Source organism: Rissa tridactyla, chromosome W (assembly GCF_028500815.1).
Source record: "Rissa tridactyla isolate bRisTri1 chromosome W, bRisTri1.patW.cur.20221130, whole genome shotgun sequence".
Taxonomy (NCBI): domain Eukaryota; kingdom Metazoa; phylum Chordata; class Aves; order Charadriiformes; family Laridae; genus Rissa; species Rissa tridactyla.
The window spans coordinates 455,870-476,725 of NC_071496.1; the positions used below are offsets into that span (position 1 = coordinate 455,870).

The window sequence follows — 20,856 nt, forward strand, 5'->3', positions numbered from 1 at the left end:
TACTCACCCTGGCACTGGCAAAACCAGCCACTACCTCCGCCTACGCGCCCGGCCCCATCCTCTGCGGGCTCTGCCGTGCGATGGCTCCTCAGCACGGCTCTCCTCCAAGCCGGCTGCCAGGCTCGGCCCCGCCGGCCGGCCCTCAGCGCTGCGGGCTGCACCTGTAACTGTGAGCAGAGGTCTCGGGCACAACCCCTCGCCCCCCCTTCCCCGCGGAGACGGCTCGGATCTGGCACTTTCTCCACATCCCTCATCCCCACCCCGTTCTGGGGAAAACGACCATGTTCTTCCGCTGCCTCAGCTCCGTCTCCTCGGCACAGGCGGCCGCTGCCGGCCCTCCCTCAGCCCCGCAGCCCGGGCGGGCCGCTCCCGCCTCTGCGGGCCACCGCCGCGGGCACCTCGCCGCCGGACGGCGGCCCCCTCCCCTCGGCGCGGCGCCCGCCTTCCCCTCCCCCGTGCCGGGCCCGGGGTCGGCCCTACCGAGCGGGCCCCGGCGGGGAGAACGGCCCCGCCACGGGCGGGGAGGCCGCGGCCCCTCCGGCCGACCGGGGGAAGGGGGGAGGAGGCCACGGTCGAGCGATGCGCCCCCCGCCCCGAAGCCGCCGGCCCTGGCGGTGCTCGGGTGGGCGCGGGCGTGCGGCAGCCGCCGCCCTGTCAGCGCCCCGACCCGCGGCGCGCCGAGCAGGCCCGGCAGGCCGCTCCGCCGCAGGCTGCCCGCGGCGCGGCGGGGCCGGGCGAGGCGACCCCCACCGCATGCAAACGGCGCTCCCCCATGCAAACACACCTGCTGCGGGCCGGCCGCCGCGGTCCGGCCGGCGGCCTCAGGCGGGCATGGCTAGGGTCGGCGCTGCCTCGGCCGCCCGCCGAGCGGCCTGGCCAGGCGGTGGTGGAACATAATGGCAGGGAGGCTCTGCCGGGACTGAGGAGAAGGTGGGGGTGGGGGTGCCTCGGCTTGCACAGATGGGGGAGACGCTCCCGTGCGATTCCCTGTGAAACGGCTCCCTGGAGTGTGCCGGGGGCGGGGAGGGCTGCGCTGTCGCCGAGCGCTCCGCCGGCCGGCCACCGGCAGGTCGCGGCCTCCCGCAGCGCGCGGAGGGGGGGGGGGTCCCCACTCCGCCGCCGGGGCAGGCGGTCCCGCCGGTGCAGGGCAGCCCCCGCGGCCGGCCCCGATACCTCCCCGGGCCCGCACCGCAGCCCTGCCGGCAGGGACGGGGCAGGCCCGCCGCGGTCCCGCGGGAGCCCTGCCCGCAGCGGCGCGGTCCTGCGCCGGGGGGGCCGCCGGGCCGGGCCGCGCGGTCCCCGGGCGCCTCAGGCTCCGGCGCAGCGAGGGCAGAGCCGCCGCTCCCCGCCGTTCGCGCTCAACAGAGGGCGGGAGACAGGACACGGTGCCCAGGCGGCTCCGCCCGCCGTGCGGCTCGGCTGCGGGGCCGCCGCGTCCTGGCGAAGGAGGCGGCGGGCCCGCCGGCCCGGCCCGGGCTAGGCTGTCCCCGCCGGCCCCGGGCCCGGTGCGGGGACGGGAGCCGGGGCGGCACCGGGAAATACCGGCCGAGGGCCTTGCCCTGGACGGGCGCTGTCGCTCCTCACAGAAACGGGGCATCGCGAAGCCATGAGGCCCTTCCCGGGGGTGGCTCGGCCGTTTGGCCGTTGTCTCTTGCGACCAGCTGCCTTCGGTGACAGGCTTTTGTTTTGACGCAAAGCAGCCTGGCCTTAATGTCGTCGTTATAGACTTTAATATGAAATTTGCCCCCTTTCTGTCATGGGACAGCCTGTTTTGCAAGTGTGCACCATGGTCTCTAGAATTCGGTTTTGCACGTGAATCACTTTGTTGGATCATAGTAATGGCTTTAAATAGGTAACACCCCTCTCAAGTTTACGCTATAAGCTTGTGTTTTTCTACGGGCTATACAGCAATAACTACATATTCTGTTTGAGATAACGCCAAGTTCTGACTTGTTCCAGTTAACCCACATGACAGCAAACCACTCCACGGCCAGCTGAGGCAATCAGTGAGCCTGACAAGTTCATAGAATTTGGATATAATCAATTGATTTGGTGATTTATATAAAAAATAAATGGATTTGTGGTCTGCGCTGGTTTCAGTGTTCAAGAAGGGCCATGAAATTCAGCTCGCACAAGCCTAGGGCTCATCCTGCAAGTGTCTTGTAGAATCAGGTCATAATATTTATAGCTCCCTATTTCTTCCCAATTAACTAGTAAACTGATTTGATAAAAAAGGTGAACTACAGGCTGTTTTCTGTAGTTTTCTGCTACTACAGGCTGTTTTGTTACATTGCGTTTCTGTGGTCGGCTTGCATAATAGCATAAAGAAGATGGCAGCTGCTACCACTACTTTTGTATTCGTATCTGAAACGTTGATAGGTTTCACAAGTTATACATGGCACTAAGGCCCTTGTGTGTGCTGCCTTTCAGACAGATTTACTTGTTTTCCTTCCAGTCAGGTGTCCTTGACATCTTCATGGCAGAAAAACTCTGTCACCCTAGGTATTTGACTTTCAAAAAATGAAATTAAGAGAATATTAAGTATCATTTACAAGTGCTGCCAGGCTGATAGCTCTCCTCCAATGGCTTTTCAGTTCAAACACAAAAAATAGCTGGCAATTGCAATGCAAGCATCCCTACGGTGTCACTTCTGCATTGTGAGGCTTCAGTAGGTTTTTAGCATGTTGACCTTACATCTTAGGACCGAGATTGGGTCCCTAAGTCACTTCAGGAGTGCTGTGACCCTGCAGATAAAGCTGTTTCGGTTAGCTGCTGGGGAGCCAGCGGCTGGTTTTGGGTTACTCCAGCATTTCTAGCGGCGGGAACTGGAGTCCCTCGCTTTATCCCCTCCCGGCAGCTGGGGCTGTACAGGATGTAACTCATGAATTAGGAGAGTTTCGGTTCCCCACAGCTGCTGGATCTCCACCCCTGGAGGTTCCATGCGAAAGTACTCCTCCCCACGCCACAGCCAGGTGGATGCATGCGGCGTGGTGGCCCCTCTCGGCGGGCAGGGAAGGAGAGGGCCCTGGGGAGGGCTGGAAGAGGGTGGTGGGGCTGGGGGAGCCCGTGCCCCCGCAGCGAGGGGCTCCAGCAGCTCACACAGAGCTGACAGCCCAGGCTGGAGCAGGACCTGCTCTTCTGCGTCAGGTGACGAGTGTCCGAAACAGAGGTCCCGGTCACTCCCCCACAGACACTGCCATGTAGTCCTTAGAACCAGTGATGGAAGAAATTACTGTTTTTTAAGATGATTCTGTTTTCTCCATTGGCTTTGCAGTGGCGAGGAGCGAAGCCTCTGACACCGCTGGCCTCGCCGTGGAGAGTCTCAGTCAAGACAAACGAAACCACCAGTGTTTTCCTTCCACTTCCACTCCAGAACAGAACTGAGAGGGGATTGCTTGGGTGCCTGCACTGACAGAGCCCTGAACTTTGCTATCAGGTCATGTACCAGGTATTTCATTCTCCAGGAACTGGGAATTTTAACCCCACCTTTTATTTTTCCTGCTAAACCTAAAACCAGCCCGCTATTGCTTCCCAGCAGTCAGCAAGGAGTGCTGCCAATTCAAAACATTTTCCCTTTGATGCTGCAGTGAATGCTGAACTCATCTGCAATAATCACTTCTTCATTATTTAACTTCTTAAGGATTTTAAGGCTCTTGAAATCCAGAACTCGAAAATGTGGTGCATTCATGCCACACTTTCTGTACAGGAATCAGTTTTAACTGTATCAAATATAATTAGCTACAAACATAGCTTTTAGACATTCAAAATGTGCTGGGGCCAAAGGTAATTTTGCAGGTGGATTGACACAACAAAAAATAAGGTCAATTTACATTTAATTTTTTTTATGTCAGAATAAATGATGCCCTTTCTGTCCTCTCCCAGTTTTGTTTGTTGTTTTTACTCGGTAACAAAACATTTCCTTCCTGGCTAGTGAAGCATCCCTAAGCTTAAGCAAGAAGGGTAAAATACAGATTCCATATTTCCAATCCTAAATTTCTTTTTTAGACTAACAGCTTTACAACTTTTGGCAAAATCTTAATACTGTCTGTTACTTAAGTGGGTTTTTTAGTTTTCACCTTAAAATTTCCTATATTGTATTACCCACAAGATCAGAGCAGAAGCCTGCATTTCTTGTTTACAATATGCATATTTTTCTTTTTATCACTGTTTAGAATGCAATGGTACTTTAATCACTATATTTAAACATTCAGTATTAAAAAATACCAGCGTACAACTAAACTTCCTATTACTAGTCTCTAGACATTTTCTAGGCAAAAAAAAAAATCAATTTCCTTTCCTGGTTATTAAAATAAGTCTCATATTATATTTTGGACTAAAAGCTCTAGGATTGCCTTTAGAAAGATGGGATTTATTAAAAGAAAGGGATCTCGTGAGATAAGATGAAGGACTTTGGTAGGGAGAAATCTATAACCAGACTCAAAATACATCTTAACTACTACCGAGGTCAAGTAAAAATGAATATCTAGGATGGTTTTGAATGGCAATCACAAGCGAGTGCTGCAAGGACAGGTTTGCTGCTCCATGGAGGATGGAGCCTGACCGGTCCTCCAAAAGTAAATGAATCAACTGAGGACTGATGACTTGGTTTTTAGCTTTCATTTTTTAAAACTAAAATAATTAAAAGATATGCCAATTCTACTGGCCTTCGGAGGCATAATTTGGTAATTCTTGTCCAGAATATTCTGCAGAAGCAATGCAGTTTGCATTTTCCACTGGGATTAGCTCAGAAAAAGAGCACAGAATTGTTGTGAGTAATAGCAGAACTAGAGTGGTAGAAAAGGTGTGCAGGTGGTGTCCGGAGCTATTCTGACTCCTAAGCCTTGAAGTGTAAGCTCTGGTCCGATGAGAGAGGTCTTACTATTTAATAAAGGTGATTTGCAAGTTGGTTTTAAATTTGGTGGGTAGTGAAATGACTTTTACTCCGCTCATTAAAGGTTAATGAAGACCACACTTACGTAAATGTATGAATAGCTGCTTAATTTAGGAAGCAAGAGGACCTTTAATCTGCAAATTGTCCAACTCTGTGATGATTTTGTGGCAATGCCTATGTTGCAACATAAAAAATTAGAGCCATTTTTCCACTGGAGAAGATAAATCACTGGGTGCAGTGTTGGTCTCTTGTTGGGCCTGGTTACACTATGAAAACTACCAGGCAGGACTGGTCAGGATTTTCTCCTCCGTATTGAAAAGCCGTCAATGATTTTTAGGCCCAGCAACCCTTGGGCACTCCAGACTGGGAGCGGACATGACAGAGGGAGCAGGAGAGGCGCAGGGATCCGCTCCCATCTGCGGGGGACATTTCCCCCTGTCGGTGGTCGCCTCTTTCAGAGGTCCCTGTTGCTGCCTTCGCAGGTTGGGTGTACACTCAGCAGCCGGCAGCCAGTTTTATATTGCTGCTGCCTCTGGTACCGGCGCTTACCAACGCAAATAACCAGCACCTGGCTCAGAACAATGGGACTTTTGTGCCCAGTTTAAATGTAAGTGCAGACCACAGCAAACTAGTTAAAACGCACGTGGGCAAGTATAACCCGTAAATACATATATATTTACATATCTGCTACATCTGGGCATATATATTTGAAAATGATGCTGAAATAGATTTATGGTCAGAAAGTGAGAAATCTGTTGAAACCCATTCTTAACTACAGATTTTCTCTTCAACGTTGAGCTGTCTTCCTTGGCCGTGTCTCCCTGCTTGGCTTTGAAGACCATCTGTCTTGCAGAGAAACCAGAGGAACAGGAGGAAAAGCAGCGTGCCTAAGGAGTAGATACAACCCAAGGTAAATATCCGCAGTCTCAGGGCAGGGGAAATGTAAGAGCGTAACGTTAGCGCAGTCTCTGTGTGGCAGGGAGAGTTCAGATCGTACCTGCTGCATCGTCTCTGCTTGTGCCCCCAGCAAAACAGGGGACTATGTCTCCCAACAGGCAGTTTCCCCCAGATTTAAAGAACGTCTCGGACAAAGGCTAATGGCCTTGATAACTCTTGTTATCTCTCTGCAGAAGAGAATCTCTAACTACAAAGTGAACGTTTGCCATGCCCAGATAGCATGAAGAGAGAGAAACTGTAATAACTCTCAGGATGTTAAATGCTGGAAAAAACAGAATACAGTAATGTCTTGAACAACAAAAGACTCAGATTCTTAATCATCTGTAGAAGAGATGCTGAGTTCAGATATAATACACAGCCAGGAGGATTTGACAGGGCTTAATAATTATTTTTATTTTTTTTTTGTCCGTTAACAAGCCAGAGCAAACTAACCGTTACCCAAAGAAATCCTGGTTAGTTAGCCAGGATCGTGGGCTTAAAATGGCTCTGTAAGGGAGTGGCAGTCAATACCTCAACTCTTCCATACATTAGAGGTGCTGGCGTGATGCTGTGCTGGAGGTCGCAGCACCATCTAACGGCAACAGCCCTCCTCCTTCTCCTCCTCTTCCTCCAGGCCTCGGGAAGGGCAGGAGCTGCAGCCGAGGGGCTGACACAGGCACCGTGACAGTGGGGCAGCTCCGTCCCCACCGTGGCAGCCACGGCTGCACCGTCCATGGCCGCACACGGGGAGCGGCGGCAGGACGAGGCCATGCAGCAGGGAACCCGCGGCGCTCAGTGGGAAGGAGCACAGGAGGAGGACACCCCACGCCTGATCCAAGCGGCACAGAGAGCCCAGCAGGCGGCCAGGCCTGGACCTGGGCTTTCCCAGCCGTCACTTCACAAACTCCATCCTCCACCTGCATCACCAGCAAGTTACACAACAGGCCACGTGCATATTGCAAAGCGTAAGGCTGATGGATTTTCCCATCAGCACCATGGTCTTTTCCGCTTACTAACACCTTCCAAATGCTGGGCCAGCACCCCCTCAGTCAGCTTTCGCTTCAGGCGTTAGCCACCTGCCTGATTAACATCCAGTACAACAAAGCTCATCAGCCTAGGACATTGAAAAATGTCTGGTTTGTTCCCTTAACGTGCCACGTGTGTGGGTTTTTTTCCTTCTTCCTCCTGATATTTATTCACGTATACGAGGATTATTTCTGAATTATTCATCATACAATATCTGATTAGACTGTGGCTGTGCTGGCTCCCACTGCTTAATGAATGAGCCATGAGCCTTTTGCAGATGGTGCTATCAACAGCTATTTGAACGCTGTATGTTCACCTGCATTTACACAGTGCTGTGAGCAAAAGGAGAGAGATGAACCTAAACACGGGGTTTGGAGATGATTTTTTACTCTAATATCCGTGAAGCGTCACATCACGTGCAACACTCCCTGGCTCACTCGCTGACAAGGTCCAGGGCATGGGTGGCCTCATCAGGGACTCCCTGTAGGAGCCACGGGTGGAATTTCCACAGGGCACCTTCTGACGCTGGACGCACCTTCTCTCGAGGCTGGAATCCTACAAACTGCACAAGGAGAGGAAGCATTTTTGCAGCGCTTAAATTCTGTTTTAGACAGTATCTAATAGAATTTTCTCAGAATAGAAAAATCTTTGTGTAGTTGAGTATATAATCCTACCAAACTACTCAGTACATCGCTTCAAGCAATGGAGTAAAATACATAAAAAGAAAATAGCTAGCAGTTATGGTCATTTAGGTATACACTGTCTTTCTGCACCATCATGTGCTGCAGGGTTTGGTCGCTGCTGCCATTTCAGGGCCACAGCTCACCTGCGTGAGCAGAGGCCAACACCGGCCACGTGCTCCAGATGCTGCTTTCTCCTAAAGTCAGGAACTGAGGAGTGAAAGAAGATGCTGTTTGAGATAACCCAGGCAGTGGACTGGCACAGGCACAGCCCTGCTCTGGGAAGGGCACTGACAGATGTTGGAAGACTTTTCTGTTGAACTGGGGGACACTGTGTGGCTGTCTCACAGTGCCAGCGAGCTTGTGAAACTCAACCCAGAACACGCAGCGTGCTCGTACATGCCTGCCGGGCAACGTTCCTGGGCAGGCTGGCACGGAACAGCCGGGGACGGGGTCCAGGAGGCCATTCCTCGTGGGACGCAGCCACCCGCTGCCACCAGCCCCACGGCGTGACTGCCCCTCCGCAGTTCAAGCAAGCACTCGGTACCCGCAGCAGCACAGCTTTTTACTCTGCCTTTCCATAGCCTGCCCCGTAAAATGGAATAAGCACGTAATAAAATAAGAATAAAGGGGACTCCAAAACATCCAGAGCTGGACTCTAAGCAAGTCATCAGAAGAACTAATTGAAAGCCACTAGCAGTCAATTAAGAAACCTCTGCAGCTGGAAGCAGCTCAATTCGGTGCAGCCTTGTTTCCAGCAGGAGCAATTTTTCTGCTACTTTTCTTCTGTTCACCTCAGGAAACACTGTCCTCACGGCTGAGGATGTCAGCAGCGGCTCAGCCTGCCTGTGCTTGCTGATTTCGAGCTGCCCGTGATGTTCTTCCTACAATTGAAGCAAAAACAAAAATAAAGGCGGCTTGCTGATCTGCAGCCAGCACAGCCGGGGAGTCTCTCAAGCAATCTCAGACTTTCAGTGCTGGTACTTGGTGTCTCCTGCTGGAGGAAGGACATCTGATTCATCACCACCAAAGGCTACAGCAGATGAGTCAGGATTATACAAATTCCATTTAGTTTGTGTAACAACACTACTTTCTGTATTGAAAACTTCTGTGCCATAAAGATCTGTACTGAACAAAACCTTAAATACGCAGCGATCAGCAAGCTGTCACCCAGGCCGGGGCCGGTGGCTCATGTGACTCATTATTCGGTGTTTGCGGGGTGCGGGCTGCGAGGAGCCACGGGGGCACAGAGCCAGCAGGACGCTGGGGAAAGAAAACTGGAACTGAAGTGTCAGAAAAGCAGACAAGCGTGTCAGGTCGCGTGAAAAGCTGTCCAAGAGCAGTAAGAGACACCCAGCCCCTGTGATGAGTCAAATCAAAAGCAGAAATAACTTTGATCAAAACTTGTGATAAGGTATGGGAGAAATGCACGCATAGTTTGCACTTGAGTACTAAACTCTGTATATATTGAGTTAAAACCCTGGATTAAATCCAGAATATTTAAAATATTGGCAAGCTCGTATTTATGTTAAACAGTTAATAAAAAAAAATAATCCCCCAAGCCTGTTATAAGCTTTGCTCTTATACACATCATTTTCCCTAGTGATTATTTTAAGAAAATATGATTTTGCAAATGGTTTGAAGACATCCAAATTCCTCAAAACGCTGTACCGACCGTTTTCTAAGGAAAATGAAATGTCTGCAGCCATCACCCAGAGGGACTTTAAGGAAGGTGGCAGGTTTGCAGACTTAAACAACAGGAACCACTGGCATTAATAGCCTGTTGCCTGCATTCCTTCCACCACCGCCGTGAGGCCGAGGTCTGCTACAGACAGTCCTTGAGCTCAGGCTACATCTCCTGTCCCTGCCAGTTAACTGAAACCGTTACTGGGCTTTGGCATTCCCCCAAACGCACACTTTAAAGCCTCCTTTGAGCCAGAGTCCCAGCCCCTGGAGGCTTTCCCCTCTTTTGTGCAAAAGGGCAGGTGGTGCGGCTCTTTTGGTTTGTTTCACATAAAGGAAACAGCTAGAGGGTAGTTATCTCACTGGAAGGGGCCCTGCTGACAGAGTATTTGTCCCCGTGGGACACGAGGTGGGGCGGCAGCATGCCCCCCGCCCCGGCTGCTCAGGCCTGGTTACCCTCCAGAAAACCAGGGTGTTTTTGCTGCGCAGCGCGGTGGCTGACCATTGCCCGTTGGTCAGGCACCCCTCGCTGTCAGCAGTGACAATACCCGTGTGTGCCGACACATGCTGCCGCCCCGATTAGATTGTGTTTAATTGCTGGCTGCTCGGGGAGATTACGAGCCCGTCGTGGGCACCGGCTCCTCCAGCATCCGCACACATTGTCTGCAGGGGCTAATCCGCCCTTTCACACCTGCGTTGTGCCCTCCCCGCTCGGCAATCAGGCTCCCACGCATCCTCACCTGGGGTCCCGCAGTCGCTGTGAGCCTGGGCAATACTTCTAAGGAAGTATCAAGCCAAAAAAAACCAAACCCTGTTGAAAGCATACTGGAAATTAAGTGGTTTAATAAAAATTTAAGTTTGATACGAAAGCGCACAGTTTGAGCCAGTCTGTTGAGTTCCCACCTAAAGGCCCAGCCCTTCATTAGGCAGCCAGTGTTTCCTCTGGCAGCAAAGCAAGGTTTCCAAGAAACCAGCAGGAGGTTTCAGAGGTAGCTGTCGGGGTGCAGCGGGGCCGGGACTGCCCCACCGGGAAACTGGACTGACCCATTCCGAAAGCCTCCCTCCACCCCCGTTCTGGGGGAACAATACGAACAATTACACAAGCCCAACGTGCAAGAAATGGCATGGCTTCAGATAAGGCAAAAATTAACATTTTGCGCTGCATATGCGCAAATAACAATCTAGGTAGCAAAGTCAACTGCTGAGCATCGTCTCTCTACTCACTGCATCTTTTTATTACTTCTTAGAGCTGTCCAAAAATGTCCGTCTTACATAATTAAAACCAACTCCAGTTTGTGATACATCAAAATTCTAATTATACATTTTGTACCTTCTCTATAGCATAGTTTGACCACCTCCAGCTCTGGCAGGCAGATGGAGTTTAACAGGAAACGTTACCTCGGCAGATGCTACTCCCGAGTCATCTTTGCTCAACCGGGGAACAAACCGGGGGTAAGGCGAGGAAACATGTTTTCTTACAGAGCCACCATCTGCTCGCTTGAGAAGCTGCTGCCGCTGATGACTCAGTATCACTTGTATATGTACAAGTATTACTAATATCGTTCTCAAGACAGCTATTATTAGATATTAACTTTATTATACCTATTGACTAGCACCAAGATGATAGCAATATGTAAATATTGTAACTAATGAGTCTAAAAAGACAATAACTTTAAATAGAATTAGTGGAGAATGGGCAGTTATTTCTCTTGGGAACCTTCAGACAACAAACCTGTCTTTTATCCTTTTTTACTATCATATTCTGTTAGGAAAGGGAAGTTTGCTGCTTGGCATCTGGCAGAGCTTTTCCAGTTCTGGAAACTTACAGTCTAAAACAGAAAAGAGAGGGGGTGGTGTTTGTCAGAGTTTATAAGCAAGAACTGATTATTGGATTGCCAGCAGCAGCGGTGAGGAGTTACAATTATTTGTCTTAAAAAAGGAGATGACGGGAGCGCACGAGGTGTAAGGGGACGCATGGCATCCCAGCACACCCGGGGCCTGCTGAGCAGGCGGCTCGTCTCATCGGGTGAGGAAAGGAAAAGAGAAGCCGACGGGAAGAGGACGACTGAGCGGAGGGTGAAACCCCTCATTCCTCACAGCCACTCACCACCTGACAAGGACCGGGAAGGCCTGCAAGAGTTGAGCTCTAGGGAATATACCTGTCACCAAACCACAAGCCAACCCCCAATTTTGACCTGGCAGACACATGATAATTAGCTTTAAACCCCCGCTTTTCCGTCCTGCTGCCCAGAGTGCTGCACCTCTGCACAGCCAGTGCCGGCACCGCTCTTCCCATCTCGCTGTCTGGATTTGCCCTTGCCCCCTCGCTCCCGTGCCAGCAGTGTCACTGCTGGTGACAACCAAAGGCCAAGGCAAATCTCTGTCCCAGGCAGTCGGTACTCCACCGCCCACCAAGAACCAGGTACACTCAAACAGCATGCCTGTGCTCCCTTAAACTTTCCCGAAGAATACGGATATTTTCATACATACAACAATTATATGCACCCCTGAGACCCCTCGGAGGGCGTCAGATCAGCCTCTCGTCAAGCTGCACCAGCCGGCATGAAGAGGGACAGCAACATCCTCCGCTCTTCAGATGTTTCCAGCCCTGCAGCTGCTCCCAGCTCCAAACCTTCACCATCCACCAGAAGCAGGATGATACGCAGACTCTCGTGCAGGAACTCGGGTGCAGTCCCCGTGATTGACCCCGGAGCGCCGGACTCAAGAGTTATGGCTGGAGAAAGAACGTCAAAAAGAACCTGGAAGCAGGTCACCTAGAGGTGTCCCGTGGCTTCCCACCGGGAGCGGTGCTGGTGTTGCTCAGTGAATGCTCCAGCAGCAGTGACAAACTCAGAGGTGGATCCCGTAAAAGGGCATCAGTTAAAAACCAGAGCACAACGGAAAGGAGGAGGAGAGCTTGGTGGTTGTTTGCAATACACTTCTAGTTCTCTACAACTCATATTGCATCCTCCAGGCGTTCATTAAGAGAACAGACTGCGCTGTGTTAAGGCCCATTTAAAACAACGAACATTGTATCTATACCTGTGCACATAAACTTCACGTCATTAAACAAACATGGTATGAGGGAACTAAGAGTTATAATACAAAAATATTTCTGTAATTTTTGAATTAAACTTATTAACAATCTGGAGATGTCTTCAAAAAGCATCCTTAGAATTTATGGCTTTAGGTGGTAGGAGGAGATTTAATTTATCACTTTGGTTCATCAGGTAAAAGAGCTCACGACTTAATTAGCTCTGTGCACTCGGACGAGTATGTCACTGGTGTTTCTCTGTTAATCACGCAGTTGTGCAGGCATTTTTCTCCCGCTGTGTTTGACAGAAGCAGGCGGGTTTCTCCCAGCAAGGGGAGTTCCAGCGCAAGTTTTGTGCCTCCCGAGTCCGTCACTACAGGACATACATGACAACAAAATCCCTCGCACGCAGCCAGCACACGGCTCGCTCCTGTGTATTCCACCAGAGGAAAGCCTCTTTTAGCATGAGGGGCCACCGCGTTATCCCCCAGGATTACGCCAGTGAAGACGGAATGACCGATACCAGCAGGGAGTCTCCCCTGTGACAAGTCCTGCCTCCCATTTCTGTCCTGCAAAACCCACTCCGCCATCAGCCAGCACATCATTTCTGCCATTCCAGGCAAACAGCTGCCGCTCTCTGCCTGCCGGGACAGGTAAATGGCTTGATAGGAAGCACAGCTATTTTCTGATTAAAATGAACCCATTATTCCCACTAAAAGCAGAGCTGGTAATCTAATGAGTGCTTCAAATGAAATGTTTTCTTGGCAGCTGCAACAGAGTCTGCGGCAGTTTTCTGCATTTCACCAAAACAGGCCTAAAGCAAAACCTGCAAAACTTTGAGAATCAGCAAATCAGTATTCTGTCGTACTCTGTACTTCCTTGAAAGGCTGCAACGCTTCTTACAGCCAAAAAAATGCTCAAGTTTGGTACGTTCTGGCAATCTCAAAGCAGTTCTTAAACGTTTCCGGACCGGTTCTCAGTTGGTCGCGCGAGGCAGACAGCACGGGTACTGCTGGCATTGAGCGGAAGGGAAAAGAAAGGCGAAAAGCTGACAGGCACGAAGAAGACGGGGTGCAAACAGGGAACCCTGGGGCCGCTTTAAAAACCTGCAGCACTGAAGCCCGGCACGTTGAGAGGGGAATTAATCTGAGCAGTTTCAGCTCTGTGACAGCGGCCAGGGGCACAGGCTCCTCCAGGTCTCCGGGCTGCCCCGTGGCAATCGACAGGAGAGGTGCCACCTGCCCAGGGTGACCGGTGCTGTCCCACCACGCACACCCAACACACCTCCTCTTATGGGACATCAGAACGTAGAGCCACATCACCTTTAGGGAGGTGACATAAGTCCTAAGCACCGACCACAGCAAGTGGTAAGAGAGCCCAGGAAACACCCGAGAGCTGTTTGATCTTAGGTGCAGTGAGGCCATTTGCGTAACAGGTTGAAGACTTTTCATACTAATTTCAACTGGCTTTGAGAAATGGCAGCTGGGCGGTAGCAAGAGACTGCAAGGACTGTGCCTGATGCAGGGATGGGGAAGCCCGAGTCGCTCCTGCATCCGCTGCGGATGCTGTGCAGGGCCGGTCGCTGTGGAAATCCTGGCCTCACGCTCCCAGTGCGTGGCAACCACAAGGACAGGAGGCAGCATGTTTTCTTATTAGCTCTTAAAATAAGCCTGGTGTGACCGAATTGCAGCAGTGGTACCTTAGAAATTTAATAACTGCTTGATTTCCACAACATGGAGGTGTTCTTGCTCCATTCTTAGACTATTACAATTACTAAAATAAAAGGATGATCAAACTTTAAAAAGAAAAACCAAACACAAACCAAACCAACACCCAAACCCCCAAATTCCCAAGCCCTTCTCCCACCGCCGATACCCTAAACCTATCTCCAGTTCATAGCAAACACCTTGGGTCTCGAAATGCCAGGCTCCAGAAAGTGAGCAGATCTTACTCGGCCTGAATGAAAACTCCGTGCAAGGAAGGAGCAACACGGAAAGGCGTTGTACTCGCAGTGCTCAGGGACACGTGTCAAGGTGAACACAGCCCTGAAGCTTGATGCGTGCGAGAGCTGCCAAAGCTATTTATAATTAGCTGACAGAATGAGGAGAAGTAGTCGATGCATGAACAAAAGCAGTAACTTCCCAGACAGCAAACCCGGCCCTGCAACCTCCTAGCGAGGAGTCACAGCGCAGATGGTCTCCTGCAGCCCGAGCCAGCAGAGGGGCTCCCAGGATAAAGGGCTGCTTTACTGAGGAGGCAGCTTGCAGAGCTTTACAGAGGTAGAGAAGGTAATTTCACTCCTACCGTTTCCATGGAACACGAAGAGCCTCCAATCCAACACGAAGAGCGCTTTGACTGGGCGGCAAGAGGAAATGGCTCAAGCAAGTGAAAGGACAGCGCTATTTGGATACCTCCTGCTGTTTAAACAGTTGCACTGTGAGAGAAAGAACGTCTCACCCTGGGCAAAGAATACTTGAAAAACTCCATTAGGCCAATGCACCACCTGAACTAGACGGAGGATAAAACTTCACCCACGGTATTTGGCTATCCCTCTTCCCACAGCCTCAGCATTAGGGATGAAGCTCACTGGTTTCCGTGATCTGGTGTCAAACAGTGCAAGCCAGGAACACCACCTGATCATCTCCACCACCGGAAGGTTTCAGATCTCAGCTGCGCCAAAATCAGGTCAGGGCGTGACATGAGTTAACACTTCCAACTCGGGTCAGCCTGAGCTCCAGAATGATATTCTGGCTACCTGATGCCTTCACCACCTAACAGCTGTTCCGAGGGCCCCACAGCGCGTGACGAATGGGTCACAGAGCACTAGGACAGGCCTAGGCAGAACTGTAAAATCCTTCCCATGAAAGCTACCAACAGCATCGTGATTTCAGAGTGCTATTCCAGAAACTCCTCGGCAGAGAAACCTTCTGCCCTACAGAACTCGTACAAAGCGGAGAAGACAGAAAACCAAGTGGACCGGCAGAGAAAGATGCTCATAGAGGACAATACGAATGTCTCGCTGCTTATGACGGGAGGGACGTCCTTTGGCGGCTTGCCACCAGGCAGAAAGATGCCAGAGGATGCCTACCCAAAGCCAGCGGCAGCTGGTGCCGCGTTGACTCCCAGCACCGTCTCCTACAGACAGGAGAGCATGGCCAGCACAGTCAGCAAAGGCCAAGGGCGTGAAATTCCAAATGCCACAGACCAAATGAATTCCAGACCATTAATTTTGGAGTGTCATGGTTTAACCTGAGCTCTTTCTTTTTATAAGCCTCTCGTGCTCCTCTGTTCCTATCTTTTGCTAGAAATAGGATCACTTTCAGTTTATTGCTGCATTAATACCAGCTTCTTGCATTTAAATTAGCCCACCTTACTGCAGAGTGGGGAGGAGAAATAGGAGTGCATCGGCCTTTCTGAAGCATATGAGCTCTTCCTTTGCCAGAGAAGCCTGAGATTATTTGGACCACCTTAAAACCGTTCTTCCAAACCTATTCAACATCCAAACCCAAATATCAAACACAGAAGTAACTTAGCCCAGCAGATACTTCAAGCAAAATATAAGTATTATCCCCTAACGATTGCACTTCAGGAAAAAATCCCAAGTTCAGAAAGGGCATCACAAGCCAAAGAAAGCTTTAACAAATGCCTAGGTTTAGTCACGTATTTTAATCCCACTGATTTCACTGGGATTTAAATGTTGGCTTAATTTATGCATGCTGAACTTTCACAGCGCTTTACTGGCTGTGGGCCAAAGGAAATGGATGCCTCCTGCAGCTTGGCCTTAAGAACCAGAGGATCTCACCCGTAACATCAACGATTAAAACAGTTGAAACAGTTCCTAAAGGCAGCAATACAGTAAGAAAATGCCTTTCCATCACCACCCCCTTTCTAAACGGGGCTCAGAACCATAGTTTTCCTCCACAGACCCTGCTGCCACAGGTAGCATTTTGTCAGAGGACGCGCACAGGTCCCTCCCCAGTCTCTAGAGCTCTGGGATGTTCTCTTCACCATGTTCTCCTTACAGTCCAGGCATCTTGGGCACTGAGCCTCCAAGGTTAATCAGTTCCTGCCGAGGCTGACAAAGACTGTGAGCCATTGGACCACGTACTGAACTTGAGAATTAATCAATGTGTGTTAGAGCTCTCCAGTAGCAGAAAATGCAGCGAGCGCTGAGCAGCCATTCCACCGCAAGGCGCCAGCTGGCTGCCCACAGCTGGCTTCAACTCCCGCATCGTCACGGCCGCTCCCAGGACTGGACAAGCTACTCACACGTCGGCACGGCCGCTCCCGGGACAGGAGACACCTACTCCCGCGTCGGCACGGCCGCTCCTGGAAGCCCTTCCCACGCCACGAAGCAGTGCACCTGCAAACAGACAACAGATACAGCCAGTGAGTTCCCTGCCTCTCTCAGGACTTTTCAAGTTTAATAATCGGATTCTTTCTCTCTCCGTATTTCTCAAGGAAATTATCAAAAGTGTTACTGAAACTCATTTGGATACCTGCGAAGCGATGGAGAAGAATCATTAGGTTTAGCCACCAGTACAGTGGGATATCAGAAGCCTAGAAGGCATAAAGACTTGCCAAAAAAAAAAAAAAAAAAAAAAAAAAAAAAAAAAAGGAAAAAATCTTCCTAGTGCAGAGTTTGAGAAACCTTTTGAAAAACCTGCCCAGGACGCAGACAGGTTTAACTTGAGCTGAAGCTCATGATTCAGATCTCCCCTTCCTTTTTGTTAAGGAAACTATTTTATTATATGTATTGTTTTCAAACAATTTGGTTTTTTTTTTGAACTGGGAACCGGGAGGAGTAGAAGCAACTACAGATGCACAAATATATGGTTTTGTAGACAACAGTTTATTACGAAGTAAAAAACAGAATAAGCTTTTACACAAATTAGAAAACTGTGACAAAGTATCAGCTAAATATTGCAGTACTAGATCATATCTCAAGCTTTAATTTTTGATTTATAAGTCAATTACACAGGATAATTAATGCACAGGTAAGGTCTCATTCATCAATAAATACTTCGCTGTTTAATACCCTCCAAAGGAGAAAGGCAGAAACTCAAGCTCATTTGCAGATGTCTTCAAGCATGGCTGTCCTTTTGGAAATAACTACGTTAAAGTCCAGGTACATATATCCACCTTCCAGCGGAGACGAAGGTGAAGATGAGCAGACGCAGTCAATAACGCGTTACCGTGCCCACCGACGCTCGCTCCGGCCGCGTGCGGCACCTCCTTGGCCCCCAGGCAGCCTGCTGCCGGGCCCACGGAGCCCACCAGAAGGGCGGATCTCAACTGGAGATTTAAACTGCTCTGTCCACCACCTCAGTGAGGTTCCATTACTGTATTTTCTGCTGCCTACTTAATGAAGAGCGCTACCATAATTTTTCTAGAGTAAAAAAAAAAAAGTTATTTCATGAGGGGGATTTTAATTAAAGCAATACTTCCTGGGCAGGAAAGGCTGCTAGACATATCTGAAAATTCCCTTGAATTTTAATTACCTCACACCCCAGTATTTTCAAGATTTCATGGCATCAAGACTTTTAAAGACCTAATAAAACATCAGTGTTCTCTCACCTGACCCCAGGCACACAAAAGCAAGTCACAGATTCTTCAGCATTCTGGAACAAAACCAAACATCAAAAAAAAACTTATGCATATTTTTTGACCAAAGTATTCAACCTGAATATGCAAACCAGCTTGGTGAGCAAACTGCCCTTTCCTGAAGGCAGATGAAAAAACTTTGTGACATCTAAGGGGTTCGGCAGCTAGCCCAGGCCAGGTCTGTCTGTTCCCGTGTCCACCGAAGCAGTAAAGCAGCATGTGACAGCAGCTCCGCTGGCTTTCGGAGAAGGAGCTGCTGAAGGAGCTGCACCTCTGCCTGCAATGGCGAGATGCTGGGCTTGGGAGGCTGCTACTTTTGGTGTCTTGTCTGGGGAGGGATGAGCTCCAGAGCCAATGTGTTGGCACACGCAGGGCTACATATGGCGTGTCGGGTCGCGACATGAAGCGAGCGTCCCTCGCCTTCGGCAGACTGCACTTAAAAGTGGCTTTATCCTTTGTAAGTCTGCGTGTGCTGGAATCTTTATCTTGGATTTTCACAGTTTTAGGGCAGACTTTTAGCATTTTTATTTCAATCACTACAAATTCATTTGGCCTGGAAAACAGCTGAGGATGGTTTGTTCAGGTTTGTTTTTTTTTCTCCCCCCCACCCCGATGGCCCCAGAAAAGCAATGGCTGGTGCCCCTGTACCATTGCTGTACCATCCCTGTACTTTGGCCTGAAGAACCCTGAAGTTCTCACTCCTCTTACCCATCCATTTTCAGCCTTCAGCATGTCTTACTGCATGACTACCCACACAATACTTTGCTTGTTATGAACAGGCACTTTTCCCTCACGTTCCATTTAGTGTTCTTCCAGACCATGAAAAGACCACCCCCTTCCAGAAATCTCATCAGCAAAAGTCTTAAGTACATTACATAAGAGAAAGATTGTCATAATCAGAACAATCCACCACGGTATGAACCTGTGACTTTGCTCCCTCTGACGATTTGTCATCTAGTTCTCAAAAAAAAAAAAAAACGCCCCAAAAAAAAAGAAAAAAAAAGAAAAAAGTGATAACATTATTTTACTATCTTGGTTCAGGTTCTGTTTCCTTGCACAGCTCTTCACCCATCTGCCAGCTGCTGCCCGGCACCGGACATGTGCCCGTGAGAGGAGAACGCAGTCAAAGCTGATTATTGGCTACCTCCAAGGGACTGGAATGTCTGCGACTGATCCCAATACATACACCAGGAAGCAAAGAAACTGGGGCTTGAAAGAGACGTATTCTTAACACTGGAATATTAAAACACAATATCTTCACTTCTGTAAAAGCTCCCTCTTCGCTGAGTTCATTTACATTATGTGCTATCTTATATACTCAAATAGGAGGCTGTTAAAACATATATAAATACATAAAACCTTATTTTAATGCAGTATCTAAAAAGAAATCCCTGGGTATTGAACAACCGAAACTGAAAGACAGGAGAGAGAAAGGAATCTTTATCATTTTGGGGCTAATGGATTTTTAAAAACCATGTTAAATCATAGAGGACATGGAAATTAGTTTTGCTGCGTAATTCTGTCAACATTTTTCCCTCTGACAGCTATACCTGTTTGTCTTGGTTTTGCACAGGATGAGCAATTCCCTTCTGAAAACAGAAGAGTTATGAAACATACATTTACAGTAAATCTTTTAAGTCCAATAGGTACTGGAGAAGCAGCTGGGGAGATGCAAGGCTTTACTATCTCAAGAGAACCTTTGACACCACAGCCAGGCTGTTACGCATTCATCCCCTAACAGCGGCAGGCAGCTTCCTCCCAGAAACGCAGGATTGCCTCTGTTCGTCAGCTGCTTGACTGCTGGAGAATGGAACAAGCAACTCTGGCAAGTTCAGGTTTTTCCCTGTATCAAACATCAAATAGGAGAAAAAATTAAAAATCATGCCTTTTCCATTCCCAAATCCATCAGTCCAGCTTTGTCTCTTTGGATCTGAAAAACGTTCATCGTAACCTCATTCCCAGTACCACCTCCAGACTCTCCAGCCCCTTTGTCCTGAAGCCCCCAAACTCCAGAAGGCAGATAAGCAGTGGGGAAGGTCCCCCGTTCCGCAATGATCCTCTGGTCTGTTCCAAACACATCACAGCTACTGCTGTTTGGAGAATCTGAGGCTGTCAGAGAGAAGGAATTCCAGTTCAACAGTATCATCAGTGGTCTCTACTGGTACATTACTCTTTTCCACAGGGGGGAAGTAATTCCGTACTTCATGTCTTGAAGCTAATATCCTTGAAGTCCCATTGCAAGGACATGCCCCTGGCTGTTGCACGCTATCTGGGCAAACACGGTTCGGCTGGTAAACGCCTGGACAGGAATTTGGTTGGCCATGACTGGGAACATAGTATTTAGTTGCCACTGGACTTGCTTCGATTTGATTATGGAAAGGATTATTAGCCATGCAACAGGTCTGGAGACAGCTGTTATTTTTGAATCCATGATGAAGGCCTAATTTAGCAATAAGGGGCTTCCCAACATTCACTTCCTTTCTTTCATCCATTGTATCTTCTATTCCCGGATACTCATAGTGCAAGCAAACAGTGAAGATCAAGTGTTCCTGCAAAAGCGGAAAGAGACGGCGGGAATTAAAATAAAAAAAAAGATGTTACACTTCCTCCCCAAATAAACAATGTAGGAAACTCTTAAAGAGGCACAGTCTACTGGAGAAGATGACTAACATTTTTAGGAGCTAAAGACACATATTTGGTGAGACTTGTTTACTGAGGCCCTCTTTTGGTTAATACTTGCTCACCTGACAGTCTTTATTTCTAGAATCACTCGTATTACACCAGCTGCCAAAAGCACTGAAGAAGTACCCAGTGATGTCCAGCACAGATGTGCATGACACAAAGATACGGAGATAAACTTAACTGTGCCACAGCGTGTTGAAGTGAGACCCTTTCAAAAACTGCATGCCCAAGAGCACAGGTTGGACTGGAAGGAGATGAAACGTAATGTTTTCATCTCCTGCTAATGACTTTGTAAGATGCTGCTGTGCTTCAGGTCACGT

General features: G+C 49.3%; 2 protein-coding genes and 1 long non-coding RNA gene across 21 annotated transcripts in view; 1 reads left to right on the forward strand and 2 right to left on the reverse strand.

The window, feature by feature from the left end:
• The window catches only part of LOC128902022 (zinc finger protein 532), a 47,426-nt gene extending 46,270 nt beyond the window's left edge, over positions 1-1,156 (reverse strand). For 6 of the 13 annotated variants that reach the window (XR_008463587.1, XR_008463586.1, XM_054184304.1 and 3 more), the window contains exon 1: positions 8-300. Coding sequence is in view for 4 of the 13 variants with exons in the window: in XM_054184304.1 (XP_054040279.1) it covers positions 8-254 (247 nt within the window). In the remaining 9 variants the exon portion in view is untranslated. Of the gene's footprint in view, positions 1-7; positions 301-784 lie in introns of those variants that run through there. The other 7 variants (XM_054184293.1, XM_054184291.1, XM_054184290.1 and 4 more) reach the window with 4 other exon arrangements.
• LOC128902023 (uncharacterized) lies at positions 57-9,191 on the forward strand. Its single transcript, XR_008463589.1, has 4 exons — positions 57-169; positions 3,275-3,436; positions 5,670-5,801; positions 6,462-9,191. It is a non-coding gene; the product is annotated as an uncharacterized LOC128902023 (long non-coding RNA).
• A 7,877-nt stretch (positions 9,192-17,068) lies between these two features.
• Positions 17,069-20,856, reverse strand: part of LOC128902068 (mucosa-associated lymphoid tissue lymphoma translocation protein 1-like) — a 33,750-nt gene continuing 29,962 nt past the window's right edge. For all 7 annotated transcript variants that reach the window (XM_054184413.1, XM_054184412.1, XM_054184411.1 and 4 more), the window contains one exon: positions 17,069-20,403. In XM_054184413.1, coding sequence (XP_054040388.1) covers positions 19,939-20,403 — 465 coding nt within the window. In that variant the 3' untranslated portion in view covers positions 17,069-19,938. The remainder of the gene's footprint in view (positions 20,404-20,856) is intronic.